The sequence below is a fragment of the Lynx rufus genome, unplaced genomic scaffold, assembly GCF_022079265.1.
Source record: "Lynx rufus isolate CCGP_SWC_20201006 ecotype Redwood Valley unplaced genomic scaffold, mLynRuf1.p SCAF_7, whole genome shotgun sequence".
In the NCBI taxonomy this organism is placed as follows: domain Eukaryota; kingdom Metazoa; phylum Chordata; class Mammalia; order Carnivora; family Felidae; genus Lynx; species Lynx rufus.
Window position 1 is genome coordinate 36,898,822 of NW_025814889.1, and position 22,009 is coordinate 36,920,830.

Here is a 22,009-nt window from a genome sequence, read left to right on the forward strand (position 1 = left end):
GCTAAGTTAAAGAAGCCAAACACAAAAGACCCCGTTATTTTATGATTCCATTTATATGAAATATCTTGATCAGATAAAACCAGAGACAGAAAGCAGTCAGTGGTTGCCAAGGGCTGGAGTAATGGGTAATGGGTAATCATGTTAATGGGTTTTAGTTTTGCAGGTTTGAAGAGTGCTGGAGAATGGCTGCACAGCAATGTGAATGTACTTAACATTACTGAACTGTACATTTAAAAATGATTAAGATGGGGGGGCGCGCCTGGATGGCTCAGTTGGTTAAGCATCCAACTCTTGATTTTGGCTCAGGCCATGATCCCAGGGTCTTGGGATCAAGCAGTGCATCAGGCTCACAGTAGAGCGTGAGCCTGCTTGGGATATTCTCTCTCTCCTGCTCTCTCTGCTCCTCCCCTGCTTATTCTCTCCCCCCCTCCCCCAAAACTAAATGAATAAACTTAAAAAAAAGAGAACCCCAAGCAGCCTCTGTGCTGTCAGCACAGAGCCTGACACAGGGCTCGAACCCATGAAGTATGAGATCATAACCTGGGCTGAATTCAAGAGTTGGACACTCAACCAACTAAGCTACCCAGGCATTCCAATGATTTATTCTTATTTCTAGAAGTCTTTGGATCTTTTCTAATTATGCCTGAACTTTCTTTTCTTTTTTTTTTTTTTTTTTTTTAAGTAATCTCTATGCCCAACATGGGACTCAAATTCATAATCCCAAGAGATTAAGAGTTGCGTGCTCTACTGACAGAGCCAACCAGGTGCCCCTGCCTGAACTTTTTTGATGTAGTTATATTCCTTCACTATGGTTTCTAATCATTATGGTTTCTCTCCTTTTATCACTTTATATACTTATATATACTTACATATACCTTTAGTGACATCTTTTTGTACTTATAAGCTTATTTTGTATTCACTTTCAGAGTTGTCAATAGCATCTTTAATTCCAATGTTATTTTCCAGTTGTATCTGATCATCATATTACTGTGTGTGATTTGTAATTTGTGAGGTCACCTTCACTGGGGGCTGTTTTATCCACGTACATAATGACCAATGAAATGCTGAAAATGTCCCTCGGAGTTTTCATTGGATTCTGGACCAATGAGAATCTTCATTCCTTGATTTGTGATCCCTGCACCAAGCTGGTAGTCTACATTTATATTATAGAGCCATCTACACATGACCTAAACTGAGATTTCTGGTTTTTTTCATAGGGACTCCCCCACTTATCCTAAGTGCTGGGCAGAGGGGCAAAATTCCTTGTAGCTTTCACTGGCTGGGGTGAAGAGTTCTCCCTTTTTATTAATAATTCAGGTTTTTGACACAGGCTAAGTTCAAGTTCCCCTCTCTACTGAGTTCTAAGGCCTTTTGTCCTGGCATGGACAATAAAACTCTTGGTATCCAAACCTCAAGCCCTATATATGATGTGAAAACCCAACAGACTGCCAAAACATTGGTTACTGTTTAGGTCTTTAGTTACCTCCACTTGTCCTTTCATCTGGAGGTCACTCTTTCTTTCTTTAAAAACTTGGGTATGTACTGAAAAAGCTTTTATTATATTCCACATTTTAGTTTGTTGATGGTGGGGGTGGGGGGGTGGGGTGGAATTCCAAAGAAGCTTAGTCTATGTTACCCAAAGCCTTTCAATAAACTTTTTAAAACAAATAAACTGTTATAGAGTACTCCTGTAGGGTATGCCTGACAGACTACTGACAGTCCATTAATATGTCCAAACTGGTGAAAAGAATCTCAAGATGAAGATATACACACAAACTACTACTACCACACAATTTCCCTCAATTCATTCAAATACTTACCAAGTTTAAAGCACAGTGCTAGGGAGCACAGTCTAGTGAAAGAAAAAGACATATGGATAACAAGAAGCTTGGATGACTAGGGTAAAGATGTTGCCATAAATACTTGAGAAGCTGGGTGTGGAAACTAGAATTTGCTAGGGGGAAATAATCTGTTGGCTTTTCAGTGTGTTAATCTTAAGCATCCAAGAACACATGCAAGTGACTACATTCAGGAAATATAAAACTATGTTTCAAAGACCTGTGATGAATCAGCTCAGTAGTATTAACTAAAGAAAAGTAGTCAGAAATTAATACATACTAAAGAGACAATTAAAAAAAATCTGTATCTGGGGCACCTGGGTGGCTCAGTCAGTTAAGCGTCCGACTCTTAGTTTCAGCTCAGGTCATGATCTCATGGTTTATGAGTTTGAGCCCCACTTCGGGCTCTGTGCACTGACAGCATGGAGCTTGCTTGGGATTCTCTCTCTCTGCCCCTCCCTGGCTTGCTCTCCCTCTCTCCCTCTCTCTCAAGATAAATAAACAAACAAACAAAAAAAGACACTTAAAAAAAATCCAATTCCTTCACAATAAAAAAATTTAAACCATATAATTTATACTACAGTTTACCCTTGAATAATATAGGTTTGAACATTGCAGGTCTACTTATATGCAGATTTTTACAGTATAGCACTGTAAATGTATTTTCTCATAATTTTATTTTCTCTAGCTTATTTTATTATAAGAATACAGTAAATAAGGGGTGCTTGGGTGGCTCAGTTGGTTAAGCGTCTGACTTCGGTTCAGGTCACAATTTCACAGTTCATGAGTTCGAGCCCCACACTGGGCTGTCAGCATGGAGCCCACTTTGGATCCTCTGTCCCCTTCTCTCTCTGCCCCTCCCCTGCTTGTGCTCTCTCTCAAAAATAAACATAAAAAAAAAAGAATATAGTAAATAATACATATCATATACGAATATGTGTTAATCAACTGTTTATGTTATCAGTAAGGCTTCCAGTAGGCTGGAACAGTAGGCCATTAAGTAATTGTTTGGAGGATTCAAAAGTTATACTCAGATTTTCAACTACATGGAGGGTGAGTACCCCTAATTTTCATGCTGTTCAAGGGTCGTTTGTACTTTCCTCTCTGAGTGAGGAAAACACCTGTGATTCCCAAAGGCTAAACTCTAACTCTTTAAAACTCTGTAATAGGGAACAAGAAATTTCTGCATTTGACCTGTTTTCCTGAAAGAAATGATGAGTCTAGCTGTTTGGGCATTAATTTCTAATACTATAACAAATGAAACTAGTGATAACTGCTACAGCACAATTTGCATTTGACATAATAGTTGCAGATATGCAGCAAAAACTGTACAAGGTGATAAAAATAAAGAAGTCCTCTCAATAAGCTTCAACCTCATTTTAACCACTAGAGGGCTACCTTGCCATTTGATTTCGCAATCCCTTAGCCATTCAATTTTAGAACCCCAAATCAACAGGGTTTAAAATAACTAGGTTCATTCTGTAATAACTTCTCATTTTAATATTACTACTGAATAATTATCAAATCATTTTATACACCAGAGGACTTTGTGGGCAAGAAAATGTGCTAATAACAGTTGGAAGGATTGTTCCCTCCATGGTACACTGGGTGACAAAAGCAGGACTGATAAAATAGGAAAATTCAAGTTCTTTCGTACTTCTTGGTCAATTTTGATAATATTGATAGACTTACGTTTTAAGTGTTCCAGATGTCATTAGTTCAGTCACCAAAACAATGCACTTCTTCCCTTTTACTGTGGACTCCCAGGAATCATAGAATCGAACAATATTGGGATGCTGAAGGCCCTTTAACATTTCTGCCTCTTCTTTAAATCTCTGCCTCTCAGACTTTGTTAATTTTCGATCCTAAAATCAAGAACCAGAACAGAACGTGGTTTAAAATAACAAAACACGAAGTCACACAGTTAAATTTAAATGCTGTTAGGAGTACACTATCATGATGAGTACTGAGAAAGGTATAATTGTTGAATCATACAGCACACCCGAAACTAATATAGCACTATGTTAATTATACTTGGATAAAAATAAAATAGTTCAAATAGAAAAACACACAAAAATAATTTTAAATGCTAAATGTGTACTAAATTATGATGATCAATACTGTTTCAAACAGGAACACTACAGTTGCTAAAGACCAATAATTTCTTTAGCCTTTCAGCAGTATGACAACAGGCTAAAAAGTATCTTTAAGAAAACTAGATTATAATGTCATGCTTGAGATTACTTCAGCATCTTTATTGTTAATGTATGCCTCAGAGATGGTCTCATTTTGTAGGTGCAGTTAACTTACCACTTCTAAAATAAGTCATTTATTGCTAGATATGCAACTTAACAATATGGTATGAGATTTTGGAGGTAAAAAGATCTAAATATAAATTCTAGTTCTGTCTTTGCTTTGATCAGAATTTTCTTTATGAATATATTAATCTACTAGGTATGCTTTATCACATGTTTAAAGCACCTGGCACTATGTAAGTTAATTCACTTCTCTGAGATGAACTAGGGAAAAACAATTTGTTGATCTTCCCTTGACAAAATCCCAAATAAACAAACTCTGAATTATTCTATATATTAAAACTGAAACTATCTCTGCCATATTAATATTCTATCAAAACATGCAATACATATTTTAACAAAATATTCCAGGCATACAATAATGTGTCCATCACATAAATAAACATTCTAAATATAATTAAAGTCTCCTATGTAACTAGATTGTCCTTCCCCCGTCACTATTCCTTACCCTTTAATAACCACTAGCCTGAATTTGGACATACCATTCCCAAATGGGTATTTACACTTTGTGTTAAAATGTTAAAATTTCATAAAATGATGTTACAGAGTATGTTTTCTTTGAAAGCTTGTTTTCATTCAGTATTGAGATCACCCGTGATGATACACAAGGAGACTACAAGATATCTACCATATTATTGTAACTTGGCTTTGTTCATTATCACTGTTACAGTTACTCACTATCTAAATATATCACAATTTATATAATCTCCTATTGATTAATCTTTAGACTCTTCCCCATTTTTTGCTACTCAATACTGCAGTGGTGTTACAGTATTAATCTCCCTGGACATACATTAAAGTGTGTGTCTAGGACACAGGTTCTTAACTTATTACAAAGCTACAGCAATCAAAAAAGTGTGGTACTGGCGTAAGGACAGATGTATAGACCAAAGGAATAGTGTTGACAGTCCAGAAATAAGCCCATACATCAATTATGAATATATATACCTGAGAGCACTCAGCAATCCTTGTGATTTTTGTCACCAATAGCCCTAGATATTTTGATATCATGTAACAGTGGTTATAGATTATCTCAAAATACCATTTACATCAATCAAATTACTTTGAAATTGACAGCTACTAGATCTTTCAGTTGCTCTTATTAGTATGCACTAATAATGCATACTACATCACATATTTAAAAATTTTTGTAACTATTTCAGTATAATCAGTTTCCATTTTAATCCTGTGTATTTTATTATACAGACTTAAAACATTATTCTAGCTTTCAAAAGAGATCTGAGGCACAAAAAAAATACTATTAGGATATATGTCTAGAATTAATCATAAGAAATAGGCACCTTCAATTTTCATAGGTATCAACAAATTGTTTTTCAAGGGGACTGTACCAAATATACTCTCTTAATAGCATTGTATGAAGGTTTCTGCTGCACAAGGTCACCAGCAATTGGTATTATCAGACATTAATCAATTTGATGGGTATAAACTCATATCCTATTGTTTAGTTTACATTTTGAGAGTCAAAAATAAGTGAGAAAAACTTTTTGTTTCTTTGCAGGCTACTTCATATTCTTCTTCTGTGAGATGTCCAATCATATCATTTGTTGCTTTCCTTCTTTGTATAAGTTCTCAATATAAATTTGGATACTAATTCTTTATTAATTTTATGTTACAGATATGTTTTCTCAATTTGTGTTTCGTATCTCCACCTTGCTTATGAAGTCTTTTGATTTCAATGTTTTTATTTGACTATAGTTCAATTTATCTTTTACTTTGTGGTAGGTGCGCTTTATGTCTTCAAGTAATTCTTCTAGACACTGAGGCTATATGTTTTTCCTTTTTAAAATATAAATTTGTTTTGTTTGCCACACTTGGGAATTTATTTGTTGAGTAATTTATTTGGTTGGATAAAAGAAGGACTGGCTGTTTTTTTCTATATTAACCAATAACTCAATACTATTGGATGAACAATCCATCCTTTCCATATAAGTGTAATTCTATTTCTGGATTCTATATTCTATTACAATGGTCTGTCTATTCTGCACTAATATCACGCTTTCTTGTTATAGTTTTAAAATAATTCATTTTTTAAAAAAAATTAAAAAAATAAATAAAAAATAAAAAATAATTCATTCTTGGTAGAACCACTTCCTATAACACCTTCCTCAATTTTATTTTCTAAATTATCTTAGCTATTTTTTTCCAATAAGACTTTTATTTTTATAATATAGAAATTACAGCATAAACCACCTAAAATATCAGGATATTATCAAGAATTTTAATTAAAGGCATAGAACTTGTAACGACATGGAGATTGTACAGATAATCTGCTCTCCCAACAATTCTTTTTCCCAAGTAGTATATATTAAAAACATTTTTATTGTACATTTATATACCATAAAAAGTACTATTCTCATCACTCCTCTGATATCAATTATCTTATATATTATTTTTGCCTAATACTTTAGTTCCCTACTATCCTACTACTCTTTAAGACAACATTATAATTACTATTTAAACAGTATATGTTTACTTATATATACCCACATATCTTTTTATTCACCTTTCCATTTTGCTCCTTATTCCCTTATCTGGGCTTATTTTTCTTCTTTTGGGAAATACATTTTTCACAATTCTTTCAGTAAACATTCCAATAGTGGTGTAATCTTAATTTGTTTGAAATGTTTATTCCATCATGACTCTTGAATGATAATTTAGATGGGTGTAGAATTCTAGGTTGGCTTATTTTTCTTTCAGCATTTTCAAGATACTGTTTTGCAGTGTTCTGTTGTCTACTACAGCTGTCAGTATAAATGTCCTCCTTTGTAAATTTATCTGTATTTTCTCTCTAGTTGCTCTAAAGCCTTAAAAATTTTTTTTTAATATTTATTTATTTTTGAGAGAGAGAGAGAGACAGAGTGTAAGCAGGGAGGGGTAGAGGGAGAGGGAGACACAGAATCCGAAGCAGCTCCAGGCTCTGAGCTATCAGCACAGAACCTGTTGTGGGGCTTGAACCCACAAACTGTGAGATCATGACCTGAGCCGAATTCAGATGCTTAACCAACTGAGCCACCCAGGTGCCCCAAGACTTTTTTTTTTTTAAATTGTGTTCTGTACTTCCACTACCAGGCATCTAGTTTTATGTATATATAATGGCGCTGAGTGTGCTTTTAAGCCACAAGTTTCAAGTATTTGTCTTCAAGTCAGGAAAATTATCAACTATTATCTCTTTGAATATTGCCTTCTCCTATTCCTTTCTCTTCTAAGATTTACGTATGTGTTTGTATGTGCTGTGTGTCTGTGTTTTTGTGTGTAACCTACTCCATTCTTCCTATCTTTTAACTTCTCTCTCATTTTCCATTTCTTTATCTTCTGGACAATGTTCTGAGATCTTGCTCACTAAGTCACTCCCAAGCTACTACTAGATCTAAACTGGTTATTACCTCCTAAAAATTTGTTTAGATTAATCAAACTTTAAAGTCCAAAGGAGCAAGGGATACAAAAGACATGTGGCAAGGTCTCAGTCCCTGATCCAGAAATAAGTGATGAATGAACACAAAAAATATGAACACTTCCAACTAACCATACAAGTCTTAGAGGGCTAGGTATATAGGTAAGAGAGGCACATATTTGAACATCCATAAAGAAAATAAAACAAAGTTGTCAATCTGTCACCAGAAGTACTCAAGCCACCACTCCAGTCCCTACTCTCCTCATTAGCATCATAAACAAAGCTAGGAGAGAAAAAAGAAGAACAAGAAGGCTAGGCACTTAACTAATAGTTTCAGTGGGGAAGGAATTCTGCTGCCACTTCACCAGGCCCAATGCCTGGGGGTAGGATTTATCCCTTCCCACTCAGTGGTAACCCTAACACATGGAGTTTTGAATGAGACATGATAACTGGCAGCTGAATTTGCAATGAATCTCTACAACCTTCATTCTCATTCCCTGCTTCATGAACCTGTAAGTTTTCCCAGCACCTTCTGCAGACCTTCCTTCTGTTCCATCTCTAAATTATCACTGCAAACTTGACCTCTCTCAAAGTTCCATAAAATCCCCCTTTCACAGTCCTTAATCACTTCTATTCCCACTCTCAACCAATGGCTGCAATCATCCACAAGTCATACCCTGTCCACTGAGACTCAGGTCCATGGCAGCAGAGATCCTGGGTTATCCTCCTAAAATGTTCCTTTTCTAGAGAACAGACAGTGAGTGAAAGGACAAAGTCAAAGTATATAAAACCAGATGACTGAGGAAAGTAGTAGCACTTGTCATTTAGTTTTTAACTGTAATGCATTTTGATTTATTGAATCTCTTTTTGTGTCTTTATTAAATCAGTCATTCACTACCCACTCCAACACTAACTTGATGTTTTTTTGTCATTTCCGTTTTTAGTCCTTTAATTCTTTAAAATAATTTAAAGGCTCAGTTCAATTACACTTTTATCTGAGTTACTGGGGCTCTGATTTTGCCTATTGTTTTTGGTTCACTTGTGGTGGTTTGTTTCTTCATGTGACTTACAATATTGAATAAAATGGTTACTTTAACTTTTTTTTTAAACGTTTATTTATTATTGAGAGACAGAGAGAGACAGAGCATGAGCATGGGAGGGGCAGAGAGAGGAGGAGACACAGAATCCGAAGCAGGCTCCAGGCTCTGAGTTGTCAGCACAGAGCCCGACGCGGGGTGCAAACTCACAAACTGAGAGATCATGACCTGAGCCGAAGTCAGATGCTTAACTGACTGAGCCACCCAGGCGCCCATAAAATGGTTACTTTAAACTGTGATTTGTATTTTGGAATATGCTCAGTTGTGGATGTATCCCGGTAAATCGGTGGATCAGTTCAGAGTTTGTTTAGGCCTAATGTCCTAGGAATATTACTAGTCTTGGCCATTAACTCCATGCAATCAGTTCAAACTCAAATCTTATTATGTGTGTCAATACATGTCCTTGTTTATAAATTTTCAGGGTAAACATTTTTTCACCTGACCTGGAGAACCTTCTGTTTTCCATGTCTCAGAAACTTAATTTTTCTCTAGTCCATATTTTCATTAAAGGTGTAGCTCTTCAAGGAACAACTTTATTGCATCTCAGTTCCACTACCTGCTTGGGCTTGAGACTTCATCTATCATTAGATAGATGGTAAAACCATACCTTAGTTATTAATGAGACTGGCAACTGTCTCAGAAAAGTCCTAGTGTCAGTTCACACTTCTCCCACTCTGCTTTTTTGTTTCTTCTTAGTTTCTAGATCTTGGGAGATCATCCTTACATTCCTACAAGCTTAGTTATGCACTTAAAAGGACAGGTTTTTATTGTGCTTTTGATCAAAATTTTCAAAATATCTAGTGTTTTACAGTGGGAAGAGTTTTCAGCTGGTTTTATTTTCTATTTATTGATCTATAACAGAACTTCCCAATGTTTTTTAAAAATCTTCCTTACCATACATTCATTCCTAAATATTCCTCATTTAAGGAAAATTTATACAGAAAGAAAAAAAAAACCCTTGATTGCTTACACGTAGAAAACTTATTTTAAAGAAACTATGAAGTTAATTCAGTCTGAATACAATTACAAGACAGTAATCACATGACAGGGTGTCTGGGTGGCTCAGTCAGTTAAACACCCAACTTTGGCTCAGGTCATGATCTCTCACAGTTTGTGGGTTCGAGCCCCGTGTTGGGCTCTGTGTTGACAGCTCAGAACCTGGAGCCTGCTTTGGATTCTGTGCCTCCCCCCCCCCTCAAAAATAAAACATTAAAAAAAAAAAAAAAAAGATAGTACACATGAGCCAAATGAATTATGATTTCTACCTAAAACTGACATTATTTATTTTAACATATAGTATACTTTCTTTTTAAATGTTTATTTATTGTGAAAGAGAGAGAGTGCATGCGTAAGCGGGAGAGGAGCAGAGAGAGAGAGGAAGAGATAGAATCCCAAGCAGGCTCCACGCTGTCAGCACAGAATCCGATGTAGGGCTCAAACTTACAAACCATGAGATTATGACCTGAGCCAAAATCAAGAGTTGGATGCTTAAGCCTCCTAGACACCCCAATATATAGTCTACCTTCTTGACTGTCTTGATAAATATTCTTATCTTCTGTAGCATGCAACCTCCATTTTAGTTTTTAGCAATTTTAGTGTATCTTCATAAACGTTTGCTTGATTTTAATAAATATTTGAGTACCCTGTCATCAGACAACAGGATATGATGAGCATCAGAGACAAGGTTCCTGCTCTCTAGACTTTACACTGTAAGAGGCACAGGCATTACTTTTATTCAGTATGATAAAGAGGAAAAAACCGGGTATACTGAGAGCATATCACAAAAGACCCAATTCTGTGTGCACAAGTGTGCACAAGCTAGAGTTAGGCATGTAAGAAGAACCCATATCAGCAGGATACTCTAAGGATTAAAAGTGAGATCACAGGCATGAAAGTCCCCACAGTTCTGGTCATGTAACACTTGAAATGCTTAAGACCACAAGAATCTATAAAAAGTAAACATTGGAAACGTAGGATATAGATTGGAGGTGAGGAGATTCAAACTTTAATAACAGTGGACTATGAGATCTAAACTTATATTTTATTTAAATTTGTTTATTCACCCATAGTTTAGAACTGCTGGAAACTACTTACACTAGACCATTTTAGCTGAAATTTGGAACATACATTATACAGGATAAGGGAGTGTACTACTTAAGAGTAATAGCTTGGGGTACCTGGGTGGCTCAGTTGGTTAAGCGTCTGACTTCGGCTCAGGTCATGATCTCACAGTTCGTGAGTTTGAGCCCTGCGTCTGGCTATGTGCTGACAGCTCAGAGCCTGGAGCCTGCTTTGGCTTCTGTGTCTCCCTCTCTCTCTGGTCCTCCCCCACTCACACTCTCTCTCTCTCAAAAATAAACATTAAAAAAAAAGTAATAGCTTAAATATAAATTATGTAAATATAGTCACTGTTGTACAATTAGGAAGTTAAATTTAAGTCTGACTAATTTTCTGTAGAGGGCTTTCACAAAATTCTTACATAGTTTAAAAGACATACTGAACCTTCAACTGTGAGATGTTTTCTCTCAACTGATACGTAACTCTGGATAGAAATTGTTACTATATGTGAAAGACACTAGCACAAATCAGTCTATTTTACTTAAATTTTAATTATATTTAAAATCTCAAGACTTTATCACATCTGTATTTCCAAGTTTTCAATAATGTTTTAAAGTACACAGGCTTGGGTAAATTTTCTGCTGAAACTTACTCAAAGTAATTTACTTAGGTCTTCTCTACCACCACTATCCTATTTCAAGCCATCATGATCTCTTCCGAATTCCTGCAATAACCTACTAAGTTGTTTCCCAAACCTAATCTTACCCTTATACAATCTGTTATTCCATTTTTGCCATATACAGCCAGAATTTTTTAGTGCCAATTAAATCAATTCTAAGGTATGCCTACATAATCTTTAGAAATACCATTTTTCACATATCTGAAATTAGAATGCATCACACAACTGCAGTTTTAGATTCAATGAAATACTGTCATAATCCTGTTTAAACTGTTTAATAACTTTCTACAGCCTTTAGGACAAAGGTGAAAAACCACTGTGACCTACGAAGTCCCACATAATATGGTCCTTGCCCTTTCTTCAAGCCTCATTTCTTATCACTCTAACCTTTTGCATTCTCAAACATGTTATGCTCCTTCCCATACAGGTCCTTCATACGTGCCATGTCCTCTATCTAGGATGCCTTTCTATCAAACTTTTTAGCCTAGTTAATGCCCAGTCATCCTTCAAAGATCAATTCAATTCATTTCCTCAGGGACACCTCCCCTGTCTCTTACTCTAGATTATCATCCTCCTTCCTTATTTATATGTTTTTACAAACTATGTATATGCCTCTTTTGTATCACTTAATCACAAGTCATATTGCATTGAGACTTATTCTAAAAGCAGTGACAAAATGCTTTTTCAGTGTTCTATCTTTGGTATCTGACAACCTAGCATAACTTGCTAAATAGCCATATGTTGAATGAATCCATGAAAGTGCTTTCCAAGAAAAGAAAGAAGTGTGTGTATATCCTTAACAAGCAGTTAGCATTTCCCAGGAATAAAAGAAATTTCTAGGACTTAAAAGAAAGATAAGAATTGAAATTGACTCTGAATTTCAGTAAGTCTAAAAAAGACCACAGCTGCTGCCATTTGATTTTTAAAAATAATTTGTAAAAGCCCATTGTTAAACAGTTGCCAACTACTTATTTATAACAAAATACAAAAAAAGGAAGGGGAGAAAAAGAACTCAGGGACTTTTTCTTCACCTAAAAACTACAACCAATTTTCCTTGAGAACACAATAAATGACAGTCTTAAAATTCTACTGAAATACTAACTTTTATCTAATTTTGCCTAGAAGTCACCTCTGCTGCAAGAGAGGCTATTTTAAATACCTGTAATTTTTATCCTCCCTGAAAATTATTGAAGATTTATTTTAAGGGGTCTGAGAACCTTACTTAAAATTAGAAATATGTAATTGCATGAGTACAGACTATCAACTAAGTGAGGAAAAAACTCAAAACAAGTAATTTGGTGCTTCTTTCAATAATCTGTCAACTTGTACCTATGACTAAATCTATTTTTTAATCTAGGAGCATTTCATAAAATATCTCAGAAGTAAATTATTTTAGCACCCCTAAATTTGTTTAAATGTTTATTTATTTTTGAGAGAGAGCAGGGGAGGGGCAGAGAGAGAGGGAGAGAAAATGCCAAGCAGGCTCTGCGCTGACTGGGCAGAGCCAGATGCTCAAACTCACGATCATGACCTGAGCCAAAATCAAGAGTCGTACACTTAACCAAATGAGCCACCCAGGTACCCCAACAGACCCCAACATTTTAAGACAATAATAAAACAGATCAAAACCAACAAGCTCACAGACCAGTAAGGACAGTTGGGGTTTTAAAAATACTTGCCAAGTGTTTCCTACCTATTAGCTGGTTGTTTAATTCTGTTCTCATTAATTCTCAGAAAAACGCTGTGAAATACTAGGTAGTATGACTTTTACACAAGAAACAGACTCAGAAAAAAAAAATTAATATATCCCTTAAGTTCACATGAAAAGCAGAACCAAGAATTAAATGAAGATTTAATTCAAAGCTCATGTTCCATTTACTATACTAGAAACAAACATCTTAAACATTTTGTAAAGTTTCTAACTATTTTCTTCTCAGAAAAGTCATATTGAGATTTCTGTTATTAACTAGGGTTCACTGAAAAGGACTAGTCTCTTTACTAAGTTATAACTGCAGGTACAGTAAGAGGAATATATATTATTTAAATATTACCATGCCAATGAAGTTATCATGAAGACAATGATAAAATTTTTAAATAACCAAATGAGATTTAGAACAGATTAGCCACTGTTGCTTTTTAGCACCTTCTCTCCAGCATTATCAAGCTGGATATTCCTGGGGGCTTGAAACATTATCATTCATTATCTTCAGTATAAACTAGAGCTGATGCAGCTAACCCACTCTATTCATTTCATTCATTTCTTTCCACCTACATAAAATTGCTCTGACAGGCTAAATGAACAAAACCAAGGATCACTGTCACATGACCTCCTATAACACACACAGTTCCAGGCTGCTGAGGGGTGGAAGTGGGGAGCTGGGCCACAACTAAAACAATTGTTCATCTCAGTACCATCCAAATAACAGTGCTCCGTGGATTATGTGCTGATGCAATTTCTTCTTGGGTGAGAAACACAATGTTAGTATTTAGTACAATGGCCTTAGAGCAATTTGTACATCTTCATTTGCTTGCTTTTAAGAAGTTATTTTAAACATCCTCTAGAGGCATTTTCCCTTTATTCTCAAATTTAAGTATTTTCTAAAGTAGCAATTCTATCCCTATTGCTTAATTAGCCCCAGAAGCAAACCTTCCAAACAAATTGTGCACCCGAAACAGTGAGATTGGTTGTCATTAATTAATTTTATGGGCTAAAATCCACCCCCCCAAAATACCTGGCCCTCAAGTTTTATTAGCATTTAAGCTTCTGTAGCATTTTATTTTTAGCAATATTCAAAGTTTTACCGCTAAATTAAGACCACAGATGACAAGTTTATACATCAAAATATGGGTGGGGAGAAGTGCCTGGAATTCCTTGATTAAAATATTTTAGGTCAATATTGGAGTCCTCCCTTCTTATCATTTTTTGCACCACACTGACTCAGCAAAGATCTGGGCATCTCTTCCATCTTTTAAAGTGATACTATTTGTGGGTGTTGGGATATAGAAATAAAAACTTGTCTTCAAGGTGAAAGCGTTTGAAACATTGCTTTTGAATGCAGCATGAGTTTCAGTTATCGCCTGATAAAGAATTTTTTTAAAGAAATATTCTGTATTTTGAAAGATAGGCATCATATAAATAATTATTTAAGTCTGGCATATCTATCTCTTATAGGCCTACATGGTCTAATAACAATTCTAGGATGACAGAAGTATTTTATACTTCTATCTATGAAATACTTTGTTTTTTAAACTATGTAGGTAACTTGTATTCTTTTTCTTGAAAATTCCAGAATAGAGTTTGAAGGCCTGGGGAAAGGTGGGAAAATAAATAATAGAAGCAAAATAATGATTTTCATGCAAAAACTCTTAAATATTAACAACAAAAACGATTAACAGGATTTTTAAGGTGTTTTGAAATATAATATGAAAATTAAATCTGGATTTTAAGTGGTCAAATCTACAGAGTAAACTCCCTACAAATTTCTTTATAGCCTTCCTGTCTGGGTACCCTTGAGAGAGGAATTGGGTCTGTCCTACAGAGAAGAGTCCAGTTAGCTGAATTTTCCTAAACAGGTCAATAGATAATGATAATTATGGGGGTGAGGGAGGGTAGAGGGATATTTAAAAATGACATTGTGTTACTTGCTTCTCCAGGGAGTCTTCTAAGAACTATTCTGAAATAGTAAGTACCAGTTTCAGAGACAAAAAAGGTCATCAAAAGAATAGTAAAAAACAAAACAAACCCTGGTGTTATAACTCCTCCCAATCAGTCCCTTTTCCCCAATCTGGCTCATCTTTATTTGCATTTCATTTATTTACAAAAAGGTTATCTGTTCCAAAGCAGAAAAAAAAAAAAAAAAAGATCTACTTACACAAAAAAGTTAAGAGTGCTTTCTCAAACTAGACTACTTTATATAGTTCTATCATTAAGCATCCTCCAATTCATCCCCAAATCTGGGCCACAAGTATATAAATTTGGAGCTTAAGAGATTCTCTCCACTCATCTCTTTGTGGGGTGAGGGGGCCACAAAAACCAAACTATTCAAACATACCTAGAACCTGGCAAATATAGAAAGCTTTATGTTAACGCTACAAAACAGCTTAGAACAGCTGAACCACAAAAAAGAAAGTAAACACATTTATTAGTCCTATTAAAAAAAAAACTATTTTCACTAAATATTCACTTACAGTATCCATTGTAAATAACAAAACTCAGAACACGTTTAACCATTCACATAAATTCAAAAGTTTTTATTGAAATTCAAAAGTTTATTTGAATGTGAAGGCAATTAACTGAGAGGGCTAAAGTCCAATTGTTATAGGTAGGGCCTTAGAATAAAACTTTGCAAAGAAAGCAAAAGGGCTGAGAAAGGGACAAGAAGGGAAGTTGAATGTGGACAGGGATAAAGATTAAAAAATTCTTGCTCATTATAGGAAGGAAATTTTATACGTCAGAGACAAATGATACCCTGTAGTGGATACAAGAAAGTTTGCAAAGTTTTTAAAATGGGGGCAATGAAAGGTTGCCAAAGGGGAAACCAACAAAACAGAACTGAAAACTCAGAGTTATTAGCACTGAAACTTAGTGGGTCATCCAGGTAAGAATCTGCCCCCACAGAAAGCAAATGCTGTAGGCACACACTGTAAAGCAAGAATCTCATCAGGGAATTCACTGAGCTTGATACCCAAAACTTGTCTCATTTCATCCAGAAATCAATAAAATTAAGTCCAGTATATAAGAATACAATTCATTTTCTTTTTAATGTGCATGACAAGGTATTCACCTAAGGAAACAAGACCAAGGCAAAATTTTTTTTTAAATCTTTGGGGGGGGGGTTGGGGGATATTGAACTAATGAACATGGGAGAAGACTCTAACATACACATTCATATTAAATTTAAATACTTGTGTATCACTTTTCTTCTAGAATCCTCTCCTTATCAGCTCAGTCTTAACCTCTCCCTTCTTCTCATATCTACTTGGGGGCAGGGAATAAATATTACCACTTTACAGGGAGACCCAGAAATGCAGAAAGCTTATTTTCTAAGTAAAAACAAAAACAGAAAGCCCAATTTGCACAAGTGCACCTGCCTTAATGAAGTTTTATGTTCATGTTTGAAAGGATCTATTTTAATGTAATGCTTTACTAATTCTGGAATTCAAATTAATATTTACAAATATCTACTGCACAATTTATGACCCAAGACTCAATATATCTCCAACCCTACAAAGTTTCTTCCACAAATTAGCTTATCCATTTAAATGGCCCAATTTCTCTTTTTTTGTCTTCCCAGGCAATACGAATGTGAACTTTTCAATCCCATGATGTAATTCCATCATTCTCCACTTCTCATTCCACTGCTGCAAACTAGTAAAACATACAACTATCTCATGTCAAAATAACTATTAACTTTTCCTACTTCAACTATCCTTTAGACATAGATGTTCCCCCGAACACTATTTTTATCATGCCAAGTCCCTTCCTTGCTCGAAATTGTGTAAAATCAGCCAACTTTGCCTAATTATAAGAATTTTCTGGGGCACTTGTCAACTAATTCAAGAAGGTTCTAGGGGCATTACCCTAACCCCAATGAATCAATTACCAGAGGGAGGATTTATGACCAATATATCTGAAAAATATTACATTAAATCCAAATTCAAAAGCCACTCTCATCCACCTTGTTTCCCCAACACTTCCAAATAACAAACCACAGAGAGTAGATTTCCTATATTCTCACATGCCATGTTTATCTCTTCTTGTGCACTCCTATAGCTAAAGTAATCGACATGAGTCTTAGTTTCCATGTCTATAAAATGGAAACATCATCTTTTTTGACTAAGAATTATTTCGACAATTCAACATACTGCATGTAAGCTTTCAAGACTGTGAAAATAATTACATAAAGAGCATTGTTTTTGTGGCAGCTACTCCACTCATAGGGATTTATTATCCCATACGTATTCCTGAATTTAATTCACATTTGGCCATTTTTACACTGTAGTGAAAAAGACTGCTGAAAAAAGTCATCAAGTTAGCATTTCCTTAATTTGGGACTACAGACATATTAGGAATAGGTAAAAGACTTCTGTACTTAGACAATTACAAATTTATATATGCATATTCTGACTCAACTAGTTGACCAAAAAGCAGTTTATTTTTATTATGTTTTTATTTTATTTTTTTCATCCCGTAAGTTTATTTAAAAACTTAACAAGTATGTTGAATGCAACAGTTTCATTTTTCAGACACTGTATCTTTTTTATTCTCTTTTTTAAAAAATATAACTTATTGTTAAATTGGTTTGCATACAACACCCAGTGCTCATCCCAACAGGCCTTCCTCAATGCCCATCACCCACTTTCCCCTCTCCCACCCCCGATCAACCCTCAGTTTGTTCTCAGTATTTAAGAATCTCTTATGGTTTGCCTCCCTCCCTCTCTGTAACTTTTTTTTTTTATGTTTTTAAAAGTTTATTTTTGAGAGAGAGACAGAGACAGAGACAGAGACAGAGACAGAGACAGAGTGTGAGTGGTGGAGGGGCAGAAAGAGAGGGAAACACAGAAGCCGAAGCAGGTTCCAGGCTCAGAGCTGTCAGCACAGAACCCGACATGGGGCTCAAATGACTCCGGGCTCAAACTAACAAACCTTAAGATCATGACCTGAGCCGAAGTCAGACGCTTAACCGACTGAGCCACCAGGCGCCCCAGAGACAGTTTATTTTTTAAATTACATTAGCAATCAAATAACCTAAGTGGCAATTTAGAAATTCCATGTATTGTTAATTCTGTAAATAAATTAATTTTGGCTGCAGATAGACTGGCATATCCTAATGTCAGCATATTTCCCCAGTCAACTATTTACTCTGAATTTCTTTACTATTTAAAGATAAAATTGTTAAAGTTATAATTTGCAACTGAAAAAGACATTCTCGTAAGACTGAGTTACATATAAATTTTTTTATGTTTATTTTTGAGAGAGAGAGAGAGAGACTGACCGAATGGGGGGAAGGGTAGAGAGGGAGACAATCTGAGCAGGCTCCACCTCTGCCAGTGCAAAGCCTGACATGGGGCTCGAACCCACAAACTATGAAATCATAACCTGAGCCAAAGTCAGATGCTCAACCAACTAAGCCACCTAGGTACTCCCAGACTAAGTTATTTACAAGGGAAGGCTTGCTGCAACAATTTGATTCAGACTACTAGATAAACACTAATTTAATTTTAGTTGGTTTTAATTTGCATTTAAATCAAGTCTGCTTTGATTTTACAGTTGTGTATGACTGTGTATTCTGTTGTATATTTACACATGTAACATTGTAGTAATTTAAGTCACATTAAGGTCCCCTAAGCTTTTTCCTTTAAAACACATCTAAAATGAGATACCACTTCAAACCCATTAGGATGACTATTATTTAAAAAAACAAAACAACCTACAAACTAGTGTTACCAAGGATGCAGAGTAACTGGAACCCTTGTGCATTACTGGTAGGAATGTAAAATGATATAGCCACTGTGAAAAACAATATGGCACATTCTCAAAAAGCTAAACATAGAATTTCATATGATCCAGTTAAGTTCACTCCTTGGTATATTAGCTAAAAGAAAATGTGCATTAAAGCATTAAAAGCTGGGTGCCAGTACTTGTACACTGGTGTTCCTATAAGCATTATTCACAATAGCCAATGGGTAAAAACAAATGTGATAAATATGTACAACAAAATATTATTCAGCCTTAAAAAGGAAATTCTGACACATGCCATGACATGAGTGAAACATGAGGACATTATATTAAGTGAAATAATCCAGATGCAAAAAAACAAATACTACATGATTCCATTTCTATGAAGTACCTAGAATAGGCAAGCTCACAGATACAAAAAATAAAAAAGAGGTTACCACCAGAGGTTGAGGGACGAGCAGAATGGAAAGTAAGTGTTTAATGAGTTCAGATTTTCAGTTTGGGATGATAAAAAAAAATTTCTGGATATGGATGGTGGTGATGATTACACATCACTGTGAATATACTTAATGCCACTGAAATTATACACTTACAAAGTGGTACATTTTTATAAATTAATGTTATGTATATTTTACCACACACACACAAAACTCTAAAATTACTTAATTTTGAGGGACCCTGTTCTTGACACTTAAGAAAATGAAATGCAAAATTCAGGATAAGGGAGGCAAGGGGATGCTACTGGGGAGAAGCACATTGACAACTTCAAAGTTGTAGATAATGTTCTACTTCCTACATTAGGTAGGTACTTGATGTATATCTTGAAATACGTATGAGATATTATATATAATCCTTTTATACTTAAGAGAAAAATAATGTCTGGAAACTACAGAAAGCTTATGAAAGAAACTTTAGAAGACACAAAGAAATGGAAAAATATTTCATGCTCCTGGATTGGAAGGACAAATATTATTAAAGTGTTGCTACTACCCAAAACCACCTACATATTCAATGCAATCCCTATCAAAATAACACCAGCATTCTTCACAGAGCTAGAACAAACAATTCTAAAATTTGTATGGAACCAGAAAAGACCCCGAATAGCCAAAGCAATCCTGAAAAAGAAAACCAAAGCTGGAGGCATCACAAGATGTATTAAAAGATGTATTAAAAGCTTCAAGATGTATTAAAGCTATAATCATCAAGACAGTATGGTACTGGTACAAAAACAGATACTCAGATCAATGGAACAGAATAGAGAACCCAAAAATGGACCCACAAACATATGGCCAACTAATCTTTTTTTTTTTTATTAAATTTTTTTTTTTCAACGTTTATTTATTTTTGGGACAGAGAGAGACAGAGCATGAACGGGGGAGGGGCAGAGAGAGAGGGAGACACAGAATCGGAAACAGGCTCCAGGCTCTGAGCCATCAGCCCAGAGCCTGACGCGGGGCTCGAACTCACGGACCGCGAGATCGTGACCTGGCTGAAGTCGGACGCTTAACCGACTGCGCCACCCAGGCGCCCCTGGCCAACTAATCTTTGACAAAGCATGAAAGAATATTCAATGGAATAAAGACAGTCTCTTCAGCAAATGGTGCTGGGAAAATTGGACAGTGACATGCAGAAAAATGAACCTGGACCACTTCCTTACAACATAGACAAAAATAAACTCAAAATGGATAAAAGACCTAAACGTAAAACAAGAAGCCATCAAAATCTTAGAGAAGAAAGCAGGCAAAAACCTCTTTGACCTCAGTCTCAGCAACTTCTTACTCAACACGTCTCCGGAGGCAAGGAAAACAAAAACAAAAATCAACTATTGGGACCTCATCAAAATTAAAAGTTTCTTCACAGTGAAGGAAACAGCAAAACTAAAAGGAAACCGACAGAATGGGAGAAGATATTTGCAAATGACATATCAGATAAAGGGTTAGTGTCCAAAATCTATAAAGAACTTATCAAACTCAACACCCAAAAACCAATCCAGTGAAGAAATGGGCAAAAAACAAGATAGACACTTCTCCAAAGAAGACATCCAGATGGGGGACACATGAAAAGACACTCAACATCACTCATCATCAGGGAAATACAAATCAAAACCACAATGAGATACCACCTCACACCTGTCAGAATGGCTAACATTAACAACTCAGGCAACAACAGATGTTGGTGAGGATGCGGAGAAAGAGGATCTCTTTTGCACTACTGGTGGGAACGCAAACTGGTGCAGCCTCTCTGGAAAACAGTGTGAAGTTTCCTCAAAAAATTAAAAATAGAACTACCCTACAACTCAGCAATTGCACTACTAGGTATTTATCCAAGGGATACAGGTGTGCTGTTTCGAAGGGGCACATGCACCCCAATGTTTACAGCAGTGCTATCAACCACAGCCAAAGTATGGAAAGAGCTCCAAATCCATCAACAGATGAATGGATAAAGAAGATGTGGTGTGTATGTGTATGTATGTATATAAATACGGATGTGTGTGTGTGTGTAGATAGAGTGTTACTCGGCAATCAAAAAGAATGAAATCTTGCCATTTGCAACTATGTGAATGGAACTAGAGGGTATTATGCTAAGTGAAATTAGTCAGAAAAAGACAAATATCATATGACTTCACTCATATGTAGAATTTAAGATACAAAACAGATGAACTTGAAGGAAAGCAAAAATAATATAAAAATGAGGGGGACAAAACATAAGAGACTCTTAAATATAGAGAACAAACAGAGGGTTGCTAAAGGGGTTATAGGAGGCGGGATGGGCTAAATGGATAAGGGGCATTAAGGAAGACACTGGTTGGAATGAGCACTGGGTGTTATACATAGGAGATGAATTACTGGAATCTACTCCTGAAATCACTGTTGCACTATATGCTAACTATCTTGGTTGTAAATTAAAAATTAATTAAAAAAGAAAATAAAAAAAAATGTCTACTAATCATATCAACTCCCTAAATAAGAGAAAAAGTAAGCTACAAATCTCACATTTTCTTATTTCCAAGGCAAATAAATAATTCTACCTCAATACTGACCTCTCAATAAGTTTAATTTGGAAGTAGACTAGTTCCCATTAATGATTATTAAAACTTAATCCAAGTGTCATTTCACCCAATGAATTGGTTTTAATGTATCTTTTTTTTTTA

At 35.4% G+C, this 22,009-nt stretch overlaps 1 protein-coding gene across 7 annotated transcripts in view; it reads right to left on the reverse strand.

The window, feature by feature from the left end:
• WNK1 (WNK lysine deficient protein kinase 1) overlaps window positions 1-22,009 on the reverse strand; it is a 163,271-nt gene that overhangs the window by 88,772 nt on the left and 52,490 nt on the right. For all 7 annotated transcript variants that reach the window (XM_047065532.1, XM_047065526.1, XM_047065527.1 and 4 more), the window contains exon 2: window positions 3,531-3,703. In XM_047065532.1, the coding sequence (XP_046921488.1) occupies window positions 3,531-3,703 (173 nt within the window). The remainder of the gene's footprint in view (window positions 1-3,530; window positions 3,704-22,009) is intronic.